The sequence below is a fragment of the Cervus elaphus genome, chromosome 1 (assembly GCF_910594005.1).
Source record: "Cervus elaphus chromosome 1, mCerEla1.1, whole genome shotgun sequence".
NCBI lineage: Eukaryota > Metazoa > Chordata > Mammalia > Artiodactyla > Cervidae > Cervus > Cervus elaphus.
This window is the reverse complement of record NC_057815.1, coordinates 69,381,142-69,408,813: the sequence shown is the minus strand read 5'-3', so window position 1 is coordinate 69,408,813 and position 27,672 is coordinate 69,381,142. Positions and strand designations below refer to the sequence as shown.

General features: G+C 55.8%; 2 protein-coding genes across 4 annotated transcripts; both read left to right on the top strand.

The window, feature by feature from the left end:
• The first annotated feature begins 727 nt into the window (after positions 1-727).
• On the top strand, positions 728-9,009 carry LOC122702549. The gene is made up of 4 exons (XM_043916130.1): positions 728-823; positions 5,728-6,115; positions 7,683-7,960; positions 8,857-9,009. Exons 1-4 carry the CDS (start codon positions 728-730, stop codon positions 9,007-9,009), a joined length of 915 nt encoding a protein of 304 aa, XP_043772065.1.
• Positions 6,610-27,584, top strand: WNT11 (Wnt family member 11). Of its 3 annotated transcripts, none has more exons than XM_043907804.1 (6): positions 6,610-6,975; positions 9,876-10,058; positions 17,551-17,786; positions 19,345-19,622; positions 22,503-22,795; positions 26,753-27,584. In XM_043907804.1, the coding sequence occupies exons 2-6, from the start codon at positions 9,976-9,978 to the stop codon at positions 26,925-26,927; spliced, it is 1,065 nt and encodes a 354-aa protein (XP_043763739.1). In that variant the 5' UTR covers positions 6,610-6,975; positions 9,876-9,975; the 3' UTR covers positions 26,928-27,584. The 3 variants fall into 3 exon arrangements, with proteins under 3 accessions (XP_043763739.1, XP_043763729.1, XP_043763720.1); XM_043907794.1 differs by lacking the exon at positions 6,610-6,975 and adding an exon at positions 7,837-7,960; XM_043907785.1 differs by lacking the exon at positions 6,610-6,975 and adding an exon at positions 9,766-9,783.
• Positions 27,585-27,672: the final 88 nt, after the last annotated feature.

Here is a 27,672-nt window from a genome sequence, read left to right as displayed (position 1 = left end):
TCTTGCTCTCTGCTTAAGCTGTTCCTGCTGCTGGGAAGGGACTCCCTCACCCCCTGGCCACCTGACAATTCCTCCCCCACCTGCACATTATTTATATAGACATGAATGCTAAGTACAAATGAGCTCTCCATCTGGAACTGTTTATGTACCTGGCAGAAAAGGAACTAACCTTTATCAAGGACCGATTACGTACAGAACATTTTACATATATCATCTCTTTAAGCCCCACAGCAATCCTAGGTGGTAAATTTCACTATTCCAATTTTCCAGATGAGAAAACTGAGGCTCAGAGACAGGAAGTTATCTTTTCCAAGGCCAGAGGTTGGTTGGTATCGAAACCCCTAAAACCCATGCTTGTTTTAGGCCTTGGTGGAAACACTTCCCTCAAGATTACAGGGTAATATGTACACGAAAATACTTGCTATTAAGGGAGATAGTGCTGCTTTGCAAATTCCAGGGACCACTGTGAAGTACCCAAGGCTGTCACAAAGAGGGGACCCACGAAGAGAGCCAGGGCCACGGGAGGAGTCATGGATCTCTGACCTAGATGAAGGAGGACCTTCTCCCAGGCAGAGTCATCTCATCACAGAAGAGGCTGCCCTGGAGGGAGTGAGCTCTCTACCCTGGGATTATGCAAGCAGAGGCTGGGTGAGGAATTCACCCATTCCTGCAGCAATTTTGGAAGAACCACTGTTCATTGACCCTGATGGAGCACCTGGGATGCAGCATGGCCAAGGTGGAGCCGGTGGCTGACCGATGCTGCTCCCGGAGCAGTGGAGACATTTACAGGGGCTCTGGTAGCCAGAACTTCTGGTCTAAGAGGGTGAGTGACCCAACTCTGAGATTCTGATATTACCTGAGACAAATGCATAATTTCCATCTTTTCACTATATAAGCCTGGCTGCTTCAGGTATCTCTTGCTACATAACAAACTATGTCAAAATTCAGTAGCCAAAATAATTGATTGATTGATTGATTCTCCCGATTCTGCAGGCTGACAGGGCAGATCTGCCCAGCTCACTGTGGGCTCCTTGGTGAGGCTACCCTTGGTGGGTGGGTCAGCCAGGCCTGGGTTCTGCTGGGCTGGCTGGGCCGTCTCCATGCGGTGTCAGGGCCTCGCTCTGCACTGAGAGCCCAGCCTGGGCTTCTCCACGGGGCTGAGAGCAGAGGCTGCAGGGACCCTGAAGCCTGGGCTCCAGAGCAGGCGTGGTGTCACTTGTGTCACATGCCACACTGACTCAAGGAGGTCAGAAAGTCATGAGGCCAGCCCAGATCAGGGTGGGGACACAGCCTTCACCTCTGCTTGGAGTCATATTTCAAAGGGGTGCTGTGTCCTGGGATGAGAGGAGTTGGTGCCATTCAAAACCTCCCTGGCTGGCACGTCCAAGAGGAGTTCAGACCAGTGACAGTGCATGGCTTACGGGCTGGGTGTCGGGAGACCCGATTCCTCTTGTCTCCTGCACCAGTGACCTAGTGATGTGAGACATCACAGCTCTCAGCCTCAGTTTCTCCCTGAGTGCAATGGGGACACTGAGTGTGGCAGATCTCTGGCCCTGTGGGTGTGCAGGGTGAGACCCACGTGGCAGAAACACTGACTGGTATTCATGCCAGAGACGGGGAAACCCAACTGGAAAAGGCACTGCCAACCCTGGTGCCTGCTGCTTCCCATTCCTCTCATTCTGGCGGCAGCACTGTGGCTTGGCTGGAGCTGAAAAGGAGGAGTTGAAAGAGGCCTGAGAAACCCAAACCTTGTCTCCTGAGCAGCCACCACCCCGATTAAAGAATGGAGAGTTGAAAGTGGCTTTTCAGAAGTAACGCCCTCAGTAGACGGGACCAGTGGAGTGGTGTTACCTGTGCCCAGGATAGAAACCTCCTGCCTCACCCCATGGAGAAGGCAATAGCACCCCACTCCAGTACTCTTGCCTGGAAAATCCCATGGATGGAGGAGCCTGGTGGGCTGCAGTCCATGGGGTCCTGAAGAGTCGGACACGACTGAGCGACTTCACTTTCACTTTTCACTTTCATGCAATGGAGAAGGAAATGGCAACCCATTCCAGTGTTCTTGCCTGGAGAATCCCAGGGATGGTGGAGCCTGATGGGCTGCTGTCTATGGGGTCGCACAGAGTCGGACACGACCGAAGCAACTTGGTGGCAGCAGCAGCAGCAGCCTCACCCCAACCAGCCCCAAGGCTGCTCCCTGAGCCTTATAAAAGATCCTAGGTGACTGAGAAGGAGGAGAATGTACCCCTTCCCGACACCAGGCAGAGGCTCAGTGGGGCACAGGCCTGGGATTGCAGACCTGGCATAAATGATATAAATGATCGGATAGACCTGGGGCTCAGTCTGCTCAGCCGCAGAGCAATGCCTGCCTCACCCACAGGCACAGAACTGCCCAGCACACAGTAGGTGCGTCATGTTATCTCCCAGGAACCTCGGGAAGGAGTGGTTTAATGGTTTCCCATTTTTTAGATGATGAAACCAAGGATCACAGAGGTTGAGTGACTTATCCAGGGTCACACCTTGGGTGAGTGCAGGAGCAGAATCAGGCCAGGTGTCTGATGATTTGTCTGCTGCTATTTGATCCCCCTCCCCCTTGCCTGGAGGATCTGGCCTCACAGGGCTTGCTGACCCCTGGAGCAGGGGACCTCTGGGCTAGGCTACTCTGCTCAGCCACATTGTTCACCTGCCTTCCCAGGTAGACCATTCTGAAAAACACCCTGTTGCTGAAAACAGCACCCTCTGGTATCATGGTTTCTACCATTTTCACAGTTCATCCTAAAACAATTATGTAAGGAGAACCAAGACATGGGTTCTAGAGTTGAAAAAACCCTTGGAGTCTATCTAGTTCAACCCCCTCACTTACAGATGAGGTGATGGGCTCAGAGAGGGCAAAATAATTATCTGCTGTCACACAGCCAAGCACTGACGAGGCTAAGGACTATAACCAGGTCACCCGTGCCCACATCCAGGGCTCCTGGAAGTAGCCGACTTGCCCCCACCCGTCTCCACCAAGGCCTCAGACCAAAGGGAGGGAAGGTGAGGTGGGTGGAGGGGTCAGGAGAGGTCAGCATGGGAAATAGAACTGTGTTTCTTCCTGGGTGCCCCCCTGGGTATTCAGGGGTGGGAGGTGGAAAGGCGTGTACCCCAGAACAGTGGCAGGCAAGGGCTGAGACGCCTACTGACAGGAAGCCCCCAGCACATCTGGGTGATCAGATACCCAGAGTCACCAAGGGTAACTGAGGAGAAGGGAACTATATTAACATCCACAGCAGCGGTAGCCAAGAGCATGTCTACCTGCCCAGCTCAGCGCCTCCTCCCCTCTGAAGGGAGCTAGCAGCCCAAGCCCCCAGCAGAGGCCTGACCCACATTGATCCTTGAGGAGGCTCCTGACAGGAGGAGGCAGGAGGAAAAAGGAGGGGGGAGGTTCAGTTGATTTTAAAGATGAAAAAAATTATTCTCCCAAGTATCTCAGAGAACCCCAGAACGTCTGAGGTGGTAAACTGCACCCACTTTGTGCAAATGGGGAGACTGGGGTACAGGAAGGAATAGCCTCTTGTTCAAGTCTCCCTGACCCTCAATCCAAGGTTTTGTCACCCCTTCCTCAGGCTCCCCCCTACACCCCCCTTCCCGCCCTGTCCAGGGCAGAGGTCCCAGTCCTAGCTGATGTCTGGATTGTAAGTCACAAGACAGGGCTGAGTAGCTGGAGGGTCCTACAGGGCTCAAGGCTGGGCTTCAGGAGCCCTGGGACCTTCTCCTGGCCTCCTTCAACTCCTCTCCAGAGAACACAAAGTCACTATCCTCCTCCCATCGGTTTCAGTGGGGGCCACTAACTACGGTGCACTCTGAGCCCTAGAGATCTGGGTTCAGATATTAGCTCCAACACTTGCCAGAACCTCCGTATTGAGCCTCAGCTTCTGCATCCATGAGAGGGGTACTAATCCTCACCTCGGAGAATACAGAGGATCTGATGGGACTGCGTTCTTCCCATTTTATAGATGAGGAAACTAAGGTTCAGGGCGTTTAAGCAACTCGCTCAAGATTACACAGCTAAAAATAAAATTGGGCACACTCAACACTGGAACCCAAGTCTATGTGACTTCAAATTGCTTTCTGTATCTACTCTAGCTGGGAGCCAGAAGATTTCTAGCTGAAAGACCGCTTGTGTAAATATTAAAGGCAGCTGAAATGAGCAAAGGGCTAGACCCAGAGGACAGGGCATCCCAATTGAATGGAAGTCACCTGGAATGGCTCTGACTGTGGTGGCCAGAGTGCCTTGGAATGGGAGAGCTCAGGACACACTTTTGACCGCCTGTTAGAAGCCTCTGGGGTGGAGCAGTAGTGTCTCCCACACCCCCTTCCTACACACCCCACTAAAACCCCACTACCTTCCCATGGCATTTGTAATGGGACTGACCCGAATGCTCTGGAAGGAGAGATGGGGTGTCCCAGCATGTGTTCCCAAGGACATTCCTGTGACTGTAAGCAGGAGTGTATGCATACTGCTGTTGCCCGCTGGGCAGCTGTGTGTGTCCTCACTGTGTGCATGGAAACATGTGTGCTTGTGCATAAACTGGATGCGGATAGAATGCATGTTCAGCCTCATCTTGAAGATGTGTATGGCCATTTAACTTATATGTGCTTCTGAGTGTGTGGGGGCATGTGGTTTATCCAACTATCTCCTGAGTGTGTTTGTGACCATTTGGAGATTAAGTCTAGCCCTGTGTGCAAGGGAGACTGCCTGCTTACATGCAGAGATACTTGCATGGCTGAGAACCTGTGGCGGACTCTGTGGGCTCAGATGAATATGTTGTACATGCAGGGACCTGTAGCCTGGTTAGGACAGCCTACAGGAGCCACTTCACAGGTGGCTGCAAAGAACAGGGGAAAGAGTACCAGGTGTTTTGGGGACCCCAAAGAAGTCTTTTTTCACTAAATCTGTTTCTCCTTCTGCTAATGAACTAGATTATTCTTGGAATTGAGGCTCCTGGGGTGAAACGGATGGCGGGGTGGGGGTGGGGGGACAGAAGTCAAGAAATCCAAAGCACCTGACCCAGCAGTTAGAAGTGGGAGTGGAGTAGGAAGGGCCAAGGTAGGGGTGGAAGGCGTGCGTACTCAACCAGTCCCAGGGAAGTCGCCCCAGAAACATAGCCCCAGCTCCAGCCCCAGGTTAGGTCTACAGTGCACAAGAAGCACCATGGTCTGCTTTAGCTTCTGAAACCCAGTCCTTGGCTGGCGGTCTCTCCCGGACCAGGCAGACTCCCCAACACTCATCCCAAAGATGGGACATCTGCCTTCTTGTTGCCTAAGGTTTACAGCCGCCTCGCATGCCGCACACAGCCCTCGCACCTCTTTTCTTTCCTGAGAATTCCCAAAATTGGAACAGAGGAGGTCTGGAGAGGTGAGCTGGAGAAGGTGGTCCTAGGATGCCACGGCAGCTCTCCTGACCCACGACGCTTATAGTAATGGAGCTTCAACACCAACTCCCAGTGACTCCCGGGTTGGGCACTCAGACCTAAGTCTGACTTCCCTCTGAGCCGTGGCTTCCTCTTCTGCCCAGCCAGACAGGGTGGAGGATCCAAACGGAGCTTGCCGTCAGGTTTAGAAATCAGCCCTACCTGGGCCCCAAGCGCCCCGGGCACGCAGTAGGCTCACAGCCTGCACGCTCAGTACAGTACCAGCACGCTCAATACCAGCTAGAGTTATAATTAGTAAGTCTCTTCTTTGTAGCTCAACAGGGTGCAACGTCCTCTCGTGCCGCTGGCGCCGCGGGTCCGTGGCATCCGCGGGGACCCCGCCCCCGCCCCCCGCGCGCGCGGCCCGAGCCACCCGGTGGGGTTTCTGCGCGCTGACGTGGGCGGATCAAAGCAGCTGCCGGTTCCTTATAAAGCAGTTCGGGCTGCCAGCGCCGGGAGACCGTGCCGGGTGAGGAGCGGAGCTCGGGCGAGTCAGCGAGCGCAGGCCCCGGGAGCCGAGCTCCCTCCAGTCCCCGCGGGACCCCAGCCGGCCGCGGCTCGCCAGGATCACGGGTGTCCTTTCCAGGCAGCTCGCGAAGAGGACGCCCTCGCCTCCTGCCCAGCCCGGAGAGCGCTTGGGTCCTCCAGGGGCCGCGCTCGCAGCCCCAGGAGGTGAGCCGTGGCCGCGGGCAGAGGGCGGGCTCTCAGCCCGGACCTGCCAGAGTGGGGGGCGGAGGTGGGGGACCCCGTTGGGCACCCTCTCCCGGGCAAGCAAAACCAGTCCTCCTCTGTAACTCTGTTCCGCGGCTCTCCCAGGCAGTCCCTTCGCTTGAGAGCAACCGCTGGGGCCTGGGGGCGCGGGCTCTACGCGGATGAGAGGTAGAGGCAGGCTGTACAGACCCCGCGGCCCGCCTCGAGCCTTCCAGTCCCGGTTCCCCCCCATTCGACCCTCTCCCTCCGAGTCAGCCCACGGATGAGGTCATGCCCGAGCCATCCCGGGGGTGGGGGACTTGGATCCAGCGGCAGAGGGTGTGTGTGGTGGGGCGGGAGAAGGTGGCAAAAGGCAGAGAACGACTGCAGCTCCTACTAAATTGGGGGGCGGGGGCGGACGCCTTGCTTTGAGACCTGCTTCCAGAAGCGGCAGGGTGGGGGTGGGGGAGGGGGGAGAATCGAGAGTTTGTTTACAGACCTGAGCTCCAGGCTGGGGGAGGTAGGGAGGAAGAAAGTCCAGTCCCGGCCCCGAGGCACCTCTGGAGCAGCCGCAAACATCTGGCTGAGCTCGCATGGGCCCCACATCTTCCACCTCCCCGAGCTTAGGTACCTCCAAGACCCTCACGGTCCTTAGGCGCTCGAGGTCTGGCTTAGAGGGGGGTAGTGGGAGGAACCCCGAGTTCCCCCAGCCCACCCTTCCCAATTCCAAACTAACCCGTTTCGCGGGCCACCCAGCGCATCGACCGCAGCCCAGCAGCCACATCTAGGAAGACTCGCGGCCAGTGTCAAAGCCGTGTTGAGGGCCTCGCAGGTAACCTTGAAGCAGTCGCTCGGCGTCACCGGTTCTCTGGGTCGGCTCTGTGAGCTTCGTTCCCCCGGGCTTCGGGCCGGGCCCGAGGCAACCTTCCGCGCGGAGTGGACACTCAGCGCGAACGCCGGGTGCGGGTTCCCCGCCCCGCGCGGGCTCAAGCGAGAAGGGGGTGTTTGGTGTGCGCCCGTCGACTCTGGCTCAGAAGGGCAACCTCGCAGGCAGCGGGGTTTTCAGGGCCTTCCAGAGCCCAAGCCTTATAACCACCTGTTGGAGCGGGCCTGCGGCTACTGCGCTTGCAGTGTCCACGGTGTGCACAGCCCGGGAGGTTTCAGCTGTCGCCCGCTGCAAGCCGGGAAGCTTGAGCCTTCTCCCCAGCGGGAGGAGGAAGGGACCGCTTATCTCTCCAGGGACACTGTGCTTTGATGAGGGTCCACTACACGCCTGACCCCAAGGGAGGTTCCGAGCCCGGCCTAAAGCAAGAGGTCGGGCAGTCCGGGGCGGACCGCGGCAAGTGGCGGGTCTTATAGAACGACCAGATCTGAGAGGGCACTTAGCTTACTCTTCACCCCATCCCCGGAGCGGGACACAGGGGCCCAGGAAGAGAAGGGGACTTGCCCAAGGTCCCAGGGCACGGGAGGCAGCTGCCTAGCCCACCTCGAACCCCGGTTTAGCGCCCCCTGGCGGGCCGGGGGCTCCGGGAGGAGCGTGCTCCCTGACCCTCCAGGCGCAGGCTGAGGGTGACCCAGCGGCCCTCGCGGCTGTCCTAGACACTCTGACAGTGGGCAGGAATAATTGCCAGGACCCAGAGGCCCAGACCGGGAGCCGCCTCCCCCAGAGACGTGCCAGGGCAGCGAAGGGAGAAGCCCAGGACCACCGGGGCCGCTCCGAAACAGCCAGGGATAGCCTGGAGGCCTGGGTCCCGGTGCGCACCCGCGCGGCCCCCTTCTCTCTCTGCGCGCGTTGGGCTGGACACGGATCCCCTGCGGTGAGTCCGCGCTCTCCTCTCTCCGCGTGCGGCCCTTCTTTTCCCTACCCTGGAATGCTGGGCGCCTTAGGGGGCAGCCCACACTTTGGGAAGGGGTGGGGGCGAGGAGGAACAGTGAGCAGAGTTTTTTATCTCTCTTCCCCCCGCCCCCTCCCGGCATATCCAGCCGATATTTTTCTTGTTCTCAGGAGCGTGTTGGAAGAGGGGGCTCAGTTAGACTTAAGACCCCAGCTGAAGCACCACTCCTGCTTCCGCGCCCCCAGTGCCTTAGAGGGAGCACCACTGGCTTGGGAGAACTCTTTGGAGGAGAAAAAAAAAAAAATGTAATTCAGAAGTTTCTCCCTGCCTTGCCCTGGGTCATGCCACAAGGTCCCAGAAAACAGTGGGATTTAAAATGTGTGTGTGTGTGCTCTTAAGGCGCACACGTACATGCACACACTACACAGGTAGATGTAATACTGGGAACTTAGGGAGAAGGGGCTCAAAATACCTGCAGACTACCGGAGACTGGAAAGACCTCAGGAGATGCGTGAAGTCCAGGCCCTTGTTTTTATAGACTGGGAAGCTGAGGCTGGGCTGGTGGAAGGTCCAAGGTCAGACAGTCAGATGAGAACACCTCCTTTTGGGTCAAGCGCCCCCCACTAAGGCGCCTTCTTTTTCCAACTCCCCAAACGCTTTAGGAAGAAATCCCTTTGTCTGCTCCTCCCCAGGGAGGAGGGGCTGGGACTGTGTTTGTCTCCGGACTAACGCCAGGTGTTGGTAAATTTGGGAGAAGCTGGGAAGGGAGTTAATGAGGTGAGAATGAAGAAAGGCGGGCGGGGGAGAAGAAATAGAGAAAAGGCGAAGAAAGCGACTCTGCGGCCTGCGGGAGGGGTACGGGTACTCCGCGGCCCCAGGACGCCGCCTGGCGGCCAGAGGCGGCATCCCGCCGGCCCCGTGAGCTTCCCGACTTAGCCAAGGCCAGGCCGCCCCGCCTCGGATCCGGCCTGGGCACCATCCGACCCTCCAAGAGGTCACCGCTAGAGGAACTAGGAAACTCAGGACTCTGAGTAGCCCTCACTGCACAAAGACATTTGCCATCCCCCTTCTCATCCTCCCCGTCACAGCCTGAGAAACTGATGCCCCAGAGCAAGCCCCCATTTCCTTGTGTTCTCACGGTCCATGATCTCACCCGACACTGGGTAGACGTGAGAGTAGACTGCCACTCATTGGCTGAACAATCCCATTTCACATCTCCAGGCCTCGGTTTTCTCATCTGTGAGATGGGGGCAGTGATAGTACCATCTCCCAGGGTTGCTGGGAGGAAACAAAAATCGATCGCGTTAGGTTGATGTTCTTTTTAAAAGGTGAATTGTGTCATAATCACAGTTTGAATAACAACTGTGGTCCCAGGTTACGGAGGGGGTAAACCGAGCCCGGGCGGGGAAGGAGAATGCCCAAGCCGGCAATAACTAATACTGCGGCGATGAGAACCCAGATCCTGGGCGCGGTATCTGCTCTTCCCATTGCCCGCCTGCAGCCTCTGCCCTCGACACCTTCCGTCGCTCTCTAGGGCTGTGTGCCTGTCCTTCTGCTCAATTTCTCTCAGCCTCGCTCTCTGAGGTTCTCTCTCCCTCTCGCTGTCTCTCCGCCTGGTCTCTCCTGAGTCTTTGATCCTGTGGCCCCTTTCTCTTCTCGCCGCGGGCGGCTGTAGGTGGACACGCCCTCGGCCGCGCTCCCGCGGCACCTAATTTGAGCCAGACGCCGGCAGCGTCCGGGACTATGTCGGGCTGGAGGCGACGCCCGCCGCGCGCCCGGCCTCCCCGGGCCCCAACCCCTCCTTTGTAATTTGAATAAGACGCCCCCACCCCCCACGCCCGTGGCCCCCGCCCCACGCGCCGCCTTAACCCGCAGCCTCTGCTCTCCCCGACTGCAGGCGGCCTGCGCGCAGGACGAGCGACGGCGGCCGGGAGCGCGGCTGGACTTCGGCGCGGCTTCCCCAGGGTGAGACCCCCCTGCGCGTCCGCCGCGCGAGGATGAAGGCGCGGCCGCAGGTCTGCCAGGCGCTGCTCTTCGCCCTGGCGCTCCAGACCAGCGTGTGCTATGGCATCAAGTGGCTGTAAGTAAGCGATCCGCGTCTACGCAGATGGGCCCCCGAGGGCGGGGCAGGCGGAGAGTGTTAAGGGGTCCCCTGGATCGGGCCAGCTTACTCAAGACCGGGGAGCAGAAGTAGCCTGGGGGCTGTGGGCGAGTCACCCTTCTTAAGCCTCCTTTTCCTCCTCTGTAAAATATTGTCCTTACCTGCGGGAGGAGCGAGACAGGGCGTGGAAGGCGACGGAATTGCTCTGTCCTGTGGCGCTGAGAGTTACGCAAGACCTCCACCGGGACAGATGGAAAGAGCGTGGTCGAGGGGCTCAGTCTTAAGGGTCTGTGCCCTGCACACAGGGCCTGCTGGGTATTACGTTCCTTGTCAGTCTCCTGACCCTAGCTGGAGGTCCTCAAACAGCCCAGACTGCCCCACCTGCGTGACCTTGGGGAAGTGTCTCTCAGCTTCTGGGAGCCTCGGCGTCCTCCTTTGTCAAAGGAGGGGAAGAGCCTCTGTCTCACTCAGGTCAGATGAGAAGGGGCTCATGAAAGAACCACCTTAACTGTGAGAAGACAGTCCTTTAGACAGAAATTATTAATGGAAGGGTAGGTGGGAGAGAGACTCCCTTCCATCCAGCAGCAGGGAGTGCCTGCTCTATGCAGGACTGTGAGCAGTGAGGGCAGGCAGAGAGGAGTAAAACCCAGCCGCTTCCTGGAGAAGCTGCCCTCTGGTCTGGAAGAGATAAGCCCAGGCTGTAAATAACTCCCAAGTGCTCCAGGAGAGACCAGTGCAGTGTTGTGGGACTCAGAGGAGAGGAGAGCACCCGGTGCGGGGCACGTATTGGGACCCTAGGTAGATTTTTCCAGGGTGGTGCTCCTAGGAGGGACCTGAGGAATCTCTGGAAGTTTGGCGGGTCGGGGCAGTGAGAGAAGGGCCCTTTGGGTGGAGGAACTCCCTGCGTGGTTGAGTTCCAGGTCGGGGGCGGGGAGCCATGCAGATAAGACAGACAGGGGACAGATTATGGAGGTTGGGGAGGGACTGTGAGGAAGGTTCGTGGATTAGCTGGAAAACAGGGCGATAGCGGCTGGGCCACCAGCAAACAGTCTTGAGGTCACCAGCCCTGCCTCGTCTGGGGCTGAGTTATTGATTAATTTTCCTCTGAAGAGGGGAACCCCATCTTTTTGCATTTCTTGTTTGCAAGGAGAAGCCTGGGCTCAGCGGCTTCCCAGCCTAGGGTGGGGTGTGTGTGTTTGTGGAGGGGGGGGGGGGGGGGGGAAACACCAGTTTTTCTCAGCTGTTCCTGATTAGTTTTGTGAGAAATCAGCCACTTTCCTCCTTCTGCTGGTACCTGGCACTGCCCCAGTTGGTGAGAACCTCTGATCAGGTAGCCCAAGCCCTTCTTGCCCACCACTAACATTGTACAGATAAGGAAACTGAGGTCCAGAGAAGGAAAGGCATTGTTAAAGAGCACAAGGAGCATCAGAGGCCAAGAACTGGGCTTGCCACTAGCATGTTGTGGGGGACATTGCTGTCATTCCCTCCGAGAAATGTGTGACTTGTGCGGGCCCCCAAGCTGGCATGTGGCTTGGTAGGGTCTGCAGTAGATGGCTAGTTAAGCCCAACATCCATGCTATCGCCACTGCATAGCCTAGGCTGCCACAAAAAAATGAGTATACCTCAGTGTCCACCTTAAAAGCACTTCCAACCTCTTGAGGGAAATAGACATATAATGATACAAAGTGGACTTTGGGCTGTGTCCTAGGAGAGGGGGCATGGGAGCCCAAAGGAGGAGTGGTTAGTCCCACGTAAGGGAGGTGACTTTGAGCCAGGCTTCAAAGGATAGATAGGATTTCAATGGCCATGGATGGAATGCAAAGCAGGCATCCTAGGCAGAAGAAACCGCAGGGACAGGACTGTGTGTGTGGGGAAACAGAGAAACCAGGAATTACAGGAGCTTACTAGTAAATCCCCAGAGCTTTAGACATTTAACTTTGATAATACTCTTGTGAAGTAGGTGACATTCTTATCGCTACCATTTTACAAATGAGGAAACTAAGGTACAGAGAGGTTAAGTAACTGGTCTAAGGTCACACAGCTAGTTAATTAATGGTGGATGTGGGATCAGAAGCCAGGCAGACAGGCTCCATGAAGCCAAACCTCTTTGATAGTGGTTAAATTGCTGGAGCTGAAGATACAGGAGGAAGCAGGAGAAAGAGTGGAGTTTAAGAATAACTCTGTGTGTGTGTGTGTGTGTATGTGTATGGCCTTGCAGACCATATAGCAAGGTCATATATATATATATATATGGCCTTGGAATATGCCAGGCACTAGTCTAAGTTCTTGATGTGTGTTGTTTCATCTGTCTCCCAACCACCATGTGAAGTGGGTTCCGCCATCTCCCTCATTAAACAGAAGAGGAAGTAGAGGCTCAGTGGGTCTTTAATGAACAGGGTGTCACAGCTGAGGCCGCAGAGGCAGGATTTGGACTTAAGCTGCCTGGCTCTGTTTCCTCTTGGTCTCCGGGAGCCACAGCAAAGTTAGGAATAGAGAAGTGTACAGTGGGGATGAAAAGCTGGGGGTCCTGAGGCTGTGCCAGGGGACCCTGCTGCCTTGGGCTTTGGAAAGTAAGCTGAAGAGGAGAGGGGAATTTGACATGGGAACTGAAGGTAGATGTGGCTGAATGACCCAGAATGCCCACCTATGGGGACCTGGGACTCAGCCTGAACTTCCTGCGGAGTGGGGGTAAGGAAGAGGGGGTAGAAACACCTGGGGGAATCCCTCCCCTACCTCACCTCCCACCCAAGCCAAATGGTGGGAGACTCAGACCAGAGAGTGTGGGGAGAACCTTCTCTGGCTGTCTCAGGGGCAGAGAGGATGGTTCCAGCCTTCTCGGAGCCTCTGGAAGCAGCCCCAGGGTGGGTTGAGTGGCCCCAGTGAGCATGCTGCTCACTCTGGATCAGGCCTCTCGAGGAAGAGTCCGAAGAGATTCAGAGGGACACAGCTGCCGCAGGGAGGCTGGGAGAAGCACCAGACCTGAGTCAGGAGACCTGAGTCCCAGCCTGAGCTCTGACAGTTCATTAGCTGTGAGCCGGACCTCAGGCAAATCAATCACTTGAGCCTTTCTGAGCCTCAGTTTCCTCATCTGTACAATGGAGTGAAAGAGCCCTAGCCTGTGATCTAGGAGTTCTAGCCTGGCTCTGCTTCTGATTCTCTGATTGGCTGCTTGTGTACAGGTCTGGGCAAGCCCTACCCTTCTCTGGGCCTCAGTGTCCCCACTTGCACAATGGAGGGGGGGACACTGAGGCTCGAAGAGGGTCGGTGACTTGTCCAAAGTTGAACGTTAGATGAGCAGCTGAGCTGGAGCTGAAACCCAGGTCTCTATGCCCCTCACCACCACCCCACCATTCCCAGGAGAGCCCCAACTCCTGAATGAGAGAGACCTCAGCCATCCCCACGGCCCCCTGGCATAGGCCTCGCCTGTGAACTCTCTGTTCCCTCCTGTCCTCTCTTCCACCTTCTCCCTCATGCACCCGCCCCCAGATAAACCAAAATGTTTTCAATTAGGGGTCTGCTGCAGTGAGGCAAGCCGGACAAGATGTCCAGACGGGTAACTCCCCCGCCTCCTACCCTAATCCTTGATTACCTCCCCAAGGGGGCCTTAGTTAGAAACGGTCATTACCACTAATTACCAGATGACCGCATCGCCCTCCTCTGGAGTGGAATCCGCTGCCTCCCGCCTCCTGATCTCCCGGTCTGCACACTCCTGTGAGCCGGCCTCTCCCAGCACGCTGCAGCTGGCCGCTCTGTCCTGGCTGCACTCTCAGCAGCCCCGTGCCCACCCAGCACCTCCAGGGTGGTTCCCATTTGTCCTCCGCCCTCCTGGGAAGGCTGAGCCTCATTGTCCACGCCGAATTCCCCTCATAGAACCTCTCTCACCACCAGCTGGGGAGGTGGATGCTTGATGACTTCAGAGATGGACAGACTGACCTAGAGTGGCTGATCCAGACCCCAGGAGTTCAGAGAACCCCTCCTGGGAGCCGCAGTGCCCGGTACTCAGGAGTTACCTGAACTGAGCTCCCCAGGAAAAGTCTGAGTTTGTGTTATCCAGTTTCTGAGCAGGAGCCCAGGGAAAGGACCTGGAAGACAGCCACCCTGCATGCGTGCCTGCTGTATGCCCAGTACCGTGCTGGGTGTTTTCTCATGTATCTCCTGTAATCGTTCCTGTTGTGAAACAGAAAACTGGCTCAGAGGGGAAGGATGGAAACTGGGCAAGGGTGATGGGCAGAGTGGGCTCAGGGCAGGCTGAGTGTGGACAGACCCCAGCCCAGTAGGGAGGGGACCCAGAAAGGTGGCATCTGGAGGAGGCCGAGCACCCAGGCATTGGACCGCCTCAGTGTCCTCCTCTGTTTAAAGTGGGTAATAGTCTCCCAGGCCCCTCCAGACATGGTGAAAATGGGATGAAATGAGAGGCTCTGTAAACTGGAAACTGCTGTGTCCATCTGGGACAGTGGGTCCATGTGCATGGACAGTGTTTGCTGGGTGGAGGCAGAGAGGTTTTACCAACCAAGAAACAGGCTGAGGTGGCGGGTTATATCTGCCCCTGTGTGGTCACCCCTCACCCATTACGGGCTGCAGGAATTCAGGCAGCAGGTGCCTCAGGTATCCTGGCATTGTCAGGATCAAGCAATCAGGCTTGAGGTCTGCCCCAGATACTCCAGGTTTCTCGGCTCATGCCTTGCAAGGAGGCGGAGGGATGGGTCAGGGATGGCAGTGAGGGAGAAGCCCAAGTCACCCACAGTCAATCTCAGACAGGCTGTGTTGTGCCACCCCAGTGTGGCCCCCAGGCCGTGCTCACTTGCCCCGGCTCTGCTTCCCAGGCCTCTGGAAAGATTTCTATATTTTGGAGTGGTAGGAGCATGGCAGAGAGAGGCAGGAGGAAGCCAACTAACCTACTAGTACCTATAAGCACATATCATTTCACTTGGCCTCTGCAAGGCCTCCAGGAATCCTCATTTTGTGGTTGATGCTCAGACAGTGGCAGCGATTTACCCTAGATTGCGCAGGACGTAGAGGCCAGAGCTTGAGTCCCAACCCAGGTCTTCTGACTCCCTCTGGTCCAAGATTCAGGTGGCAACAAGTGAGGAATTCCATTTATGAATACTCCAAATGCTTTCCAGACATTATCACATTTAAATCTTAACCATAATCCTTAGAAGTAGAATTTATCATTTCCTTATAACAGATGAAGACCATGAGGCCCAGAGAGGTTGAGTAACTTACCCAGGTCACACAGCTGTTGCCCAAAGCCTGAGCTCTCCCCTGGGCCAGTCCATGAGCTGGAACATCTAGGTTGCCTTATAACTGGTGACAGGTCTGTGCAACTGTCTGTTGAGGGGCTCCTTGAGGAAAGGATCTATATCCTTCACTACCAAATGAATCTGGGAAGAGTTGTGCTTAGTAAATATTTCTCCCAGAAGCAGATCAAGTTCATTTTTTCATTTAGGCACAGGAACAGGGGAAGGGCATTCCTGGCACCAGGAGAAGTCTGGACACAGGCGTGGTGTCAGGGTAGTCCCTGTCAGAGAAGCTAGGAGTCTGGTATGGTGGATATTTCAATCTGTGGGGGAAAAAGGACAAGAGGCTGGAGAGCACTGGGGTGGTGGCAGGCTTGCCACCTGAGTGGCCGTGAAGTCAGAGGGGTGCCCTTGACCTTGACTAAGTAGGTGCAGAAGGCTAAGGTGGGAAGAGGCCACCAGTGCAGTAATGTAGTAGATTTCATCACAGGGCACTGGCCGTGGTGTGTCAGCCCTGGACAGAGCATGTGACACGCCAGAGTTAATCCCCCAGACAGTACTGAGAGGGGAGAGGTTACTTGCCTTGCTCAAGGTCATGGGGGAGTGCGGGTGACGGAGGCGGGGGTGACAGGGCCAAGAGTCTGCCTAGGCCTGTGCTGTTCTTTGGCACTGGGCTGCCTCCCTTGGGATCTCAGCCCAGGGGCTCAGGAATCCAGGCCTTGCCAGGTCTCAGCCCTGACCCTGGATGAGGTCTGCTATGGTCCCAGCAAGTGAGACACACAGCACCCAGGCCTGAAGGCTGGCCCCTGCTTTCCCCTTGTCCCTCCAAGGTCTCTGCTGGATTTCTGAGGACCAGCTGGCCCTAGGGTAGGGACCAGGTCTATGTGGAACTCTTTAAAACTGTGGGGTCCCTCTAGCCTCCACTTAGAGGAGGTGCAGCCTGATGCAGTCTGCTCCTGAGAGAAGGCCTGGGAAGAAGGTGAATCCAGGATGGTCCCCTGGTCCTAAAGTCTTAGAATTTCAGTGCTCAGAGCTGGGATCTGGGAAGCTCAGAGGTCCTATAGCATCATCAGGGTTCATAGGGAACCGTCTTGGTCAGCATTCCCAAAGCATGGATGAGGTTAGGACTCTTTAAATAAAGGGTTTTGTGCTCAGCAGACTTGGAAGTTACAAACCAAGCCTGTTGCTTTACTGCAGGACTTCTCAGGGCCTTTAAAATGGAAATATGCATTATTATTCTTCAAGAGGGGATATAGTATATCACATCCCCAAAATGTGCTTGACCATGGATCTGCTTTTTCAGAGTGTCTCACTGGAGCCTGCTCTGGGGACTACAGTTTACAGGTACAGACACTGAGACCCAGAGAGGACAGTGATTTATCTAAAGTCACACAACAAGTTAATGGCTGTGTGCTTAGTCACTCAGTTGTGTCCAACTCTTTGCGACCCCATGGACTGTAGCCCGCCAGACTCCTCTGTCCATGGGGATTCTACAGACACGAATACTGGAGTGGGTTGCCATGCCCTTCTCCAGGGGATCTTCCCAACCCAGGGACTGAACCCAGGTCTCCTGCATTGCAGGTGGATTCTTTACTATCTGAGCCACCAGGGAAGTCCAAGTTAATGGCTAAATCCTATTTATCACAAAATTGAGTGGCTTTAATCTTTTCATAAATCCCTTGCATGTATGTGGTATTTTTACAGCCTAATATATGGATTTAATAATTAATGAAGCCAAAATGGGAAGCTCCTCACACTGTGCATCTAGTAAGTGCTCAATTAATAATGTATATTATGCTGATGACTATAATCTAGCATCTAGCATAGTGTCTGGCTCAGTATTGAGTGAATGTTGCATAAAAAATAATAATCCACAGCTGTGTGAGGACTAAATAAGGCAATGGATGTGAGTGCGTTGTGGACTAGAAAACTGTTAGTCTAATTATAATAAAGCCTAGGTAGGGTGGGGGGAGGGCCACAATCCTATGTTATGAATGAGCGCCTCAGGCCCAGAAAAGGACAGGGACGTGCCCAAGGTCACACAGGGGCGGGAGGGAGAGCCGTTACCCTGCTGGGGACGGCACTGCTTGGCCTCCTGCTTTCCCAGCTCCTTCCAGTAAAGGCCCCAGGCCCAGTGAGAAGAGGCTGGGGCCATACAGTGGGTGGAGGCAGCAGGGTCCCTCTCGGCCCTGCCTTCCTGCTCACTGGTGCTGCCTTCTGGCCGTGTGCAGGGCCCTGTCCAGGACCCCGGCGGCCCTGGCGCTGAACCAGACGCAGCACTGCAAGCAGCTGGAGGGCCTGGTGTCGGCGCAGGTGCAGCTGTGCCGCAGCAACCTGGAGCTCATGCACACCGTCGTGCGCGCCGCCCGCGAGGTCATGAAGGCCTGCCGCCGGGCCTTCGCCGACATGCGCTGGAACTGCTCCTCCATCGAGCTCGCCCCCAACTATCTGCTCGACCTGGAGAGAGGTAGGGGGCCGGCGGGGCCTGCCAGGGCCTGCGGAATGCGTGCGGGTAGAGGTGGATGAATTCAGGCATAAATATATGTGTGTTTAGATAGGTGGCTGTGTTCATGGATGGATGGATGGAAGCGTGATGGGTGGATGAGTGAATAACTGGATGATGGATGGATCCACGGATGGGTGGGTGGATGAATTAATCATGGCCATGGGTGTTTGGGCGTGAATTGATGAATGGATGAACATACAGGGAGTGCGGGGGAGCCTGGATGACAGTACAAATGCATGCATACCCCTCATACCTGGACAAAGGAATGAATGATGCAGGGAGGTCGGTGGGCGGGGTGCGGAGTCTATAACAAGAGTGCGACTGAGCCCACCCTCAGGGCAGACAGGTGTGCCACATGGTAATTCTAGACCAACCCGACTCAAAGTGCTGTGAGAGGCCCAGAGTGATACAGGGACTAAGGAGCGTCTGTGGAGAAGACTTGCTGGAGGAGGGGGCTTCTGGGGTGGATTGGGGTGGGAGTTCCTGTGTATCATAAGGAGGCCTTTGAAAGGCAGGGGATCAGTTCTGTCCCCCGCACAGTGACAGGTCATGTGTGTGCAGCACTTTACAAACATAGCCTCCCTTCTTCCTGAATTATCTCAACTCCAGAGAGGGCTGTGAGGTAGGTATATCGTTACCACTCTATGGTTAAGGACACCAAGGCTTGAGAAGGGCAGTAACTTGCTTGGACCTGAGGCCAGGACCCCACAGCCAAGGCACGTTGGACTCCATCTTAGTTGTTAAGACTGCTGTAACAAAGCCCCACGCTCTGCGGGGCTTCTCACAAGGGGAGAATCATCTCCATCCAGAGGCTGGAAGTCGGAAGTCAGAGTCAGGGTGTCCACAGGGCTTCCTCTGAAGGCACAAGGGGGAAGACTCATCCCTGCCTTGTCTTCACTTCTGGAGACTGCCGCAGTCTGTGTTCCTTGGCTTCTAGCTGCATCTCTTCCGTCTCTGTTTCGGTCACATGGCCTCTGCCCTATATGATTCCCTCTTCCTCCAAGGACCCCAGTTGTTGTATCCGGGCCCACTCTGATCCGTCTAATGACCTCAGCTCAGTTACACCTGCAAAGACCCCATTTCTAAATAAGGTCACGTTCACAGGTACCAGGGGTCAGGACTTGACCATATCTTTTTAGGGGACACCTTTCATCCTGCAGCAGGCTGTTTGCTCACCTGTCTTTGAGGAGCTCAGGGATGGGGCCCTCAGTGCCTGAAAGCAGTCCCTAACACTGGGTGTGGGGCGTGCAGTGTGAAAGTGCAGTGTGCTGAGCGTGTGAGGGTGTGCCGGTGGGGTTGCTGGCTTTTGGGGCTTCACGAGTGAGTGTGCCCGTCAGCTAGTCCATTTGGGGGAGGATGGGGGGGTGACAGATGAATGGTCCTAGCGCCACCCTCCACCTGCTGCGTCCACTTGCCACCACTGTCCCCATCTGGCCCCAGAGGAAGGTGGGGACTTCAGCCCTGGGCACGGTCCTATGCTTGGGTCGCTCGCCCGGGTTGACCCCGCTCCTCCCCACAGGGACCCGGGAGTCAGCCTTCGTGTATGCGCTGTCGGCGGCCGCCATCAGCCACGCCATCGCCCGGGCCTGCACCTCCGGCGACCTGCCCGGCTGCTCCTGCGGCCCCGTCCCAGGTGAGCCACCCGGGCCCGGGAACCGCTGGGGAGGATGTGCGGACAACCTCAGCTACGGGCTCCTCATGGGGGCCAAGTTTTCCGATGCTCCTATGAAGGTGAAAAAAACAGGATCCCAAGCCAATAAACTGATGCGTCTACACAACAGTGAAGTGGGGAGACAGGTAACCACCCCCCCACCCACCCCCCCCCAGATGGTTGTGCTTATGCCAGTTGGCCCGGAAAGGGGCACCCGGTGGGCCCCAGTGGAGGGGGTGGTGGGGGGACGGGCCCTGATGTGCCCACACTGATGTGCTCCTGGCCTCCCCTGACTCTTCCCTCTCCAGCGGCTTGGGGCTTGCCTGGCTTCTTCTCCTCCAGGGGGTCCACTGGGGTTTGGGTTGGAGAACGTTGGTGGAGCAGAAGAAGCGCTAAGCTGGGAGTCAGGAGCTCTAAACTTACTGTGTGACACTGGACGAGTCACTTCCTCTCTGCCCTCAGTTGTTCCCATCTATAAAATGGGGTGGGCAGTGGAGAAGGGAATGGCAACCCACTCCAGTATTCTTGCCTGGAAAAGTCCATGGACAGAGGAGCCTGGCGGGCTGAAGTCCATGGGATTACATGACTGAGCATGTGTGCACGAAGATGGAGGGAGATGGGTTGGTAGCAATAAAGTGGTAGAACTAAAAAAAAAAAAAGGGGGGTGGGTGGGTGGGTGCTCTCTAGTCCTCATTGTCACATTTCCTCAGACTCCTCCTCCGGGGCTCGGGGCCAAGGCTGGGCGTCAGAGGAAGCATGAGAGCGCAGTGGGCCATGGAGAGCTAAGGGCCGTCTCCTTGGATCTAATGGGATCTCTCTCCCAGCTCAAAAACCCACCCTAGCCTCCAGAACATGATTTCCCCTCCATGTATTTCATTATCAGTGTTGCTTTAATTCCTCACCTCATTGTAGAGAAGGTTGGAGTGAATGCATAAATGAATGAACGGACCTTTTTAACAAACTTTATGCTCATCTGTGTGCCAGACACTGTGGTGGGTGCTTGATTAGCTTTCTCTCCCATGGTCCATGAAACCACACTGTGAAGAAGTACTGTTATCCCTCCTTGCAGATGGGGAGCTGATCCCAGAGGGGCAGAGTATCAGGTGTGGATGAATCTCATGACCTCCTCCCTGCACCCCCTTAGGCCCGTTGTGCAGAGGCCCCAAGTGAGGCAGAAGGAGCTTAGGTGGCTTGGCCAAGGACACACAGTGTGATGGAGCCCAGGTCTATGGGATTCCAAGTCTAGAGGTTTCCACGTCCTCACCTTCCTGTCTCTCTGATCTCCCTTGTGTAAGGATTCTAGGACGTCCAGGTGGTCTTTGGACAGTTGGGAAACAGGTCAAGTCACCCTGTGGTCTATAGCAGAGTCTGGCTAGGGACCGAGAACTTTTCTGCCTCCGAACCCTGTGGGCTTGCTCCCCACAACCCTTGGAAACCAACTGGGAGCCCTTCACCATCCTCCCGCCCAAGAGCCCGGCCCCACTCCTGTCCACAGCCAGGCCCCAGCCTCATGCTGCCATGGTCACACGACACTGGCAGCCATCCCATCCCGCAGTGCAGTCCACTCAGGGTCCTCAGCTTTGCAGGCACCTCAGACCTGTCCCGGGCCCTGATGCCCCGGAGCTGGCCTCCCTGGGACCATTCACAGGGGCCCAGGAGGGTCAATGACAGCATGCCCCGCCCTGGCACGGAGGCCTCGGGAAGCCGGGCCCTTCCTGCCCTCTGAGCTGAGGAGCTGAGTGTGGTTTACTTTCTTGGGTGACTCGGAAGTGCCTCGTGCCCTTGGGAAGCCGAGCGTGCCCTGCAGTCAGGTTCATTTCATTGTGTGCTCTCCACAGGCTTTGCTGAGACAGTTCCAGCCTCTAGACCCAAGTGGACTCCCTCACTCCCCACTTTCCGGCACTGTGAGGGGTAGGGAACCCTGGGACCTTGACCAGCTTCCTCACTAACTCCCCATGGGATTTGGAGCAAGGCTCCCTCCGTGTGCCTCAGTTTCCCTGTATTTTTGATGCACAGACAGGCCTGGGAGACCCCTAACCCTTGCAGTGGCGCCCACCCGGCAGGCGGGAGGGCAGAGGGGCCCCAGTCCTGTGTGCAAGGGGGCGGGGCTTAGACTGCAGAACTGGAAGGCCTGCAGAAGGCGTCTCGCTCACACCCCTCAGGTACACAGGGAGAAACTCAGGCCTGCAGAAGTCAGTCGCACAGAGTCATCTCCAAAGCCCCGGCTAGAGTCTCCCCAGGCCCCAAGTCCAACCCTGCCCACCATAATTCTTACTTAGACTGATTTTTCAAAACCAAATATTGATTTAACTTTAGTAGTTCACAAAACGCTTTCATATATGTCATCTTGTTGAATCCTTTCAACGACTCTATAAGGTAGCAATTACACACCTGCTCAGCGCACATGAAGACAGGTGCTGAGTGATGATGCGGCAGCAGGCAGGCTCGGGGATGGCCAGCCCCTAGCACCCACCTCTTGCTGCTTCTCCTCTCCCTCCCTTCCTTTTCTTCTCCTGCTCACCTTTTTTCAGCAAGCATTTTGTGAGAGAGAAAAAGCAGAGCATGTGAAAAGCCATGGCTTTCGGAATTGCCTTCAGAACTGGGTTCAAATCCCAGCCCAAGATCTCCTAACTGTGTAGCTTTGGGCAGGAGACTCAGCCTCTCTGAGCCTTCATTTTCTCTTTTTTAAATGGGAAAATTAATGATATCGCCCATGAACGACTTCTGTGATGATGAAACCATTTGAAGTGTGAGGGCAGTAGGTACAGTAGGTGTATGAATGGCATCGTTACCCCTGCGAAAGCCACTCTCTTCCTGCCCCTCCCAGCTGCCCTCCTGGGTTGGAGGAGGAGCTAAGGATCTACCCTGCAGCTTGAGAGCAAAACGCCCTGTCCCTTGTCCCTTGAGGCCTGGAGCAGGCAGTGACTCCCTGAGAACACTGGCAGGCGGAGGGGTGGGGCCAGGGCCCAGGGCAGGCAAGGGAAGGAGCCCCACCACCCAGCCCAACGCCCTCCCCCTGTCCGCAGGCTCTGCGTGCCTCTCTGGAAATGAAGTGTAAGTGCCATGGGGTATCTGGCTCCTGCTCCATCCGCACCTGCTGGAAGGGGCTGCAGGAGCTTCGGGATGTGGCTGCCGACCTCAAGACCCGCTACCTGTCGGCCACCAAGGTGGTGCACCGACCCATGGGTACCCGCAAGCACTTGGTGCCCAAGGACCTGGACATCCGGCCTGTGAAGGACTCGGAGCTTGTCTATCTGCAGAGCTCCCCCGACTTCTGCATGAAGAATGAGAAGGTGGGCTCACACGGGACACAGGACAGGTAAGGGCCTGCCGCCACCCTGGCAGGAAAGGCCAGCCATGTGGCCTTCCCAGCTCAGGCCCGGGCACACACAGTTGGTTGGGCTTCAGCTGGCATTTGGGGAATGGAGTCCCTGCCTGGTTGAATGCTGAGTGGAGGTGTGGGATCCCAGGGCTCCCGGCAGAGCTCCTGGGAGAGGCTGTTGTGCTCCTCACCAAGGCAGGGGCTCCTTGGGAACGGAGGCTCATGAGAGGTCCCTACCTCACCTGTTCCCTAGTGAGGGAGACAGATGGGAAGAGTCAGTGACTGTGCGGCAGACAAGGGCTAGGAAAGAGGCTGCCTGACATAAAATAGGTCCTCAGTAGATGTCTGTCAAATGAATACGGGAAGGATCATGTCACACAACCTGCTGGTTGGACAAATGAACTGAGGCATGGAGTGGGGCAGGCAGTCCCCCTGGCCACACCCGAAGTCTGCACAGCGTGGAGGCAGGACCAGGGCAGGCTCGCTCCAAAGGGGCAACAGGAGAGCGAGGCCGGCCTGCATTTTGTGGAGAGGGTGCTCCCACATCCCCACCTACATCCACCCCTCCCAGACCCTAGCTCTCTCTTCTAGCCGCCCCCTGCCTCCCCGCCACCCTCCCATTTCAGAGCCAGGCCTGGGATTCCTATAGCAAGGCCTATCCTAGAGGCTAAAGCTAATCCAGGACTGGAAAAAGGGAGGGAGCCAGTGGGGACCACAGACCTCCTGGGTGCCAGGAGGGACTGGTGAGGATTCAGGGGAGCAGCTCTTTCCCGAGATGGTTCAGGAGGAATCCATTCCTAAAATGCTATAAAGAAATAGTTGTGCAATCAAATACACTGGGAAATTCTCTTTGCAAGGCACAAGAACATATTAAAGGCTCTGAGGAATCCTGCAGTAAAGGATCTGTCTAAGCCTCTGTTTCCCAGAGGTGTTTGGCTATGGAACTCTTTTATTAAGGAGCCCCTAATAGCATTCCACAAGACGAGTGTTCTTCGGGGTTAAAAGAATATTGAACCAGAGTGAGGGTGTCTGAGAACGTGTCTGGCACATAGTTGGTGCCTGGCCAGCTTTTGCTTCCTCCTCAGCCCACGTTCCTGTCTCTAGGAAAGGGGGGCTGCTTTGGGGGGCTCCCTCCTCACGGGCCAGGGCAGCAGGCTGTAAGAGGAGGCCCAGGCGCCCATCTGGAGGCCAGATTGAGGAGGTCAGGCAGAGTGAAGATGGAACCAGGTCAGGCCAGAGAGACAGGAAGGAGCGAGAGTCTAGGCTGAGGACCCAGGGTGGGTGTGATGAGGATGGGGTGGGGGGAGGATTCTAGAACACACAGGACCTGGGGAAGCCCACTGAGGACCCCAGAGCAAAGAGGGGTTCTCCCTGGAGCCCTGGGGTGGCTGTGCCTGTGTGTGTCTCAGGAAGGACAGTTCCCACCCTGATGCCACAGCTTTCTAGAGGAGGGGACCTTGAACAAATCCCTTCCCTTCCCTGAAGCTCAGGGTTGTCTTCTGTGCCTTGGGGACCGTGCCACACACCTGGAGGGTTGGTGTGATTCGAATCACACAGCCCCTCCATGCTGGGCGTGATCAGTGCCCTGGGAAGGGTTTGTGAATGAGGGGCTCCCCCCACCCCCTCCCTGAGGCTGCCAGGCCTCTTCCTTCCCAGCTGTTGCGACTCTGCCCCAAGGACTTGCCCCCAAACTGTTGATGAGGAGGCCCCTTCCCACAGCACCAGCAGCTACCCTTGCTTTCTCAGAATGCCATCCCCCCACCCCCCCCGGTTTCCTGCCACACTCAGCCCTCAGCCATTCTCCAAGGTCCAAGGATGGGCCTTGTTAGACAGCTGTATGGGCCAGCTTTTTCTGCAGTAACAAACTGCCCCCAACATCTCAGTGGCTCACAACCACAGACACTTTTTACATCCATTATATGAGGCTCTGGCTGGCACCAGGGGTGGGGAGGGACATCAAGTGCTCAGATTGTGACAGAGGGAAAACGGGGATCCCGGAGGGGCCCTGACTCAGCCTGGACAGCAAGGAAGGCTTCCTGGAGGAGGGGAAACATGAACTTTACTAGGTTGGGGATTTAGGGGTACAGGGGGTTGGATGGAAATGAGCTTTGTTAACTGTAAAAGGCAGGTGCATAGGTGGTACACATTAGCTGGGTCCCCTAGCGGGGCAAGATGCCCTCCTCAAATCCAGCCTGGTGAACTGAGGCCCCCTTAGCAGTCCCTATTCCAGTCTCTGAAACCTGCTGTATTCCCAGGCCCCAGCCTCCCCAGATCCCCCTCACAGGCACCATTATAGTTCTTGTCTGGGTCTGAAGCTGGAGGCCAGATTTCAAAAATTGCATGTCAGGGACCCAGAAATAAAGTGAAACCCTTTCCAGCACCCTTTCTTGGTCTAGAGACCTTCAGAATAAGGCTGAGAGGGACTAATGGTGTTGAATGACTAAAAAAAAGCTCAGAAAGGTTAAGTGACTTGCCTGAAGTCACATAGCCAGTGAGCAGAAGAGCTTGGGTTTGAACCCAGGTCTGCTGGCTCTGGGCATATGTTGTTCTGCTGTTGCTTCCTGTCTTCTCCCTCTTGCCTGGAACTGCACACAGCCCCCACATGCAGTCTCTTCCTAACTCCCCCTCCAGGCGATCTCTCCTTTCCTCTCCATGGCTCCTTTCCAGCTCAGGCCTCAACTTCTTTTTCTCAGCCACCATCCAGTCTCCTCCTTGGCCTCCTGCCTCCAGCCTTGCTGCTTCATCCATCTGTCCCCCACCCCCCCTTACATTAGGTCGGGTGTTTGTTCTCCTTGCCCTCACCACCCTATGCCCTCCCTTCTATCTGAGATTCCTACTCATCTTTCATGGAATGGCCTGGATGACCCCTCTCCCTCCAGGAAGCCTTCCTGAACTCTCACAGACCTGGTGCTCACCCTGTGTGATGCTGGGCAAGTCCTCTGTCCATTCTGTGTCTCAGTTTCCCCATCAGGAAAGATGAGGGTTGGATTTGGTCATCCCTAGGGCTTACTCACCTGGGACACTCTGGGATTCCTTGGTCCATGTGGCTGTGGGCACCCAGCTGCTTCCCATGACAACACCTCAGCAAAGCGCAAGCCCAGCTAGATGAAAATGCAGACCTGCACAGACGTTTCCTCACTAGACAGAAGAACCGATGGCAGGACAGAAGAACTGATGGCAAGGATATTTGGGGTTTATAGGGACCTTCAGTGTCTTCTTTACCCACATGAGTGATTCGTTTCTTCGTGAATCACTTCCAGCCCAGGGATTCTCTGCCCCTTAGGGTGGGGAGAATGGATAAGCACTGGACTTGGTTTCAAAGGACCCCTAAGCTTGAGCCCTGCTTTTCCGCAAACCGTCGTGAGACTTTGAGCAGCCCTCTGCCCTTTGCTGAGCCTGTTTCCACCTGTAAAGTAAAGTGGGCATAGCAATTCCACTGGCCCAAAGACCCTGCCTGCCTCCAATAAGATAAACTTCTGGAGGGAAGCACCTGATTCAGAGGGGGCAAATGATTGACAGACCCTCTGTCTCCAAGAAGAGAGCGCCAGGTGCTCCCTGTGCCTCACGTCCGATGCCATTTGTTTCCGAATTTGTCCTGAGATTCTAAAAGTGAAAACGATTTTTGTATTTGTTAGAATATAATTAAGGATTAAATATGAAGGTAGAATTATTCTAGTGGTTTGAGACATTTTCAAGTATTTAGAAGTAGAAGGTATAGGAAAAGAGACAAAAGAAACAGAACACCCCCTCATTTTAATAAACGTCTACTAGAAATATAGGGAAAAGTGAGAAGGAACCCTGGGAAAAAGAATTTAAATTCTCCAAAGACCAAGACACTATCCAAGGGGGACTGAGGCAGCAGCCGTGGTCGGAGGAGATGGGGGCTGCCTGGCTGGGAGTGGGGGGGACTGGTGAGTGATGGGGGTGCTCACTGACCTCCCCATCCCCCTCCAGGCAGTGCAACAAGACCTCGCATGGCAGCGACAGCTGCGACCTCATGTGCTGTGGACGCGGCTACAACCCCTACACAGACCGCGTGGTCGAGCGCTGCCACTGCAAGTACCATTGGTGCTGCTACGTCACCTGCCGTAGGTGTGAGCGCACCGTGGAGCGCTACGTCTGCAAGTGAGGCCACACAGCCCCTCGGGGACCCCCGGAGCCCAGCCGGGGGGCCGGAGACACCCCGTGGGCTTTGGCTTCTGAACTCCAGATGCCGAGTGTGGAAGGAGGCTTGTGCTTTGCCTCCACTTGGAAGCCGCCAGGAACAGAAGGCTGGGCCATCAGGGAAGGAAAGCCAGGACATCAAAGGAGACCGACAAGATTAAAAATAACCTGGCAGCCCGACCGAGGCTCCAGAGTGCCCACTTGCTGCCTTCCCGGCGGGTCTAAGGAGCCAGGGATGTGGGTTTGGCAAGACTGGTATGGACTCAATCTTTCGTAGCCAGAGACACCAGCTTCCTGGGAAGTGGGAGGTGAGCCTGTCCTCACCAGAATGTTCTGTAGGCATAGCCCTTGAGACCCCCGACCCACACCAGGGTCTGAGCCTACTGGGCCCACCACAAGGAACCACTAGCTTGGGTTGTAAATGTTTTTTTGTTGTTGTTTTGTTTTTCTTCCTCTGGGATGTGGGAGCTACAGAAATATTTATAAAACATAGCTTTTTCTTCGGGGTGGCTGGCTTCAATTCCTCTTTATATATTTTATATATATAAATATATATATATGATGATCTATATTTTAAACACACTCTTTAAACAGCTGTTTGAAATAAATGCTGAGAACCCCAGCCCTCCCCTGCAGTCTCTGGCCTCCTCCAGTGAACTCAGAGGATCCCGGGGCTGGTGGAGTGATCTCTCCGGTTTCTAGGCAAGGTG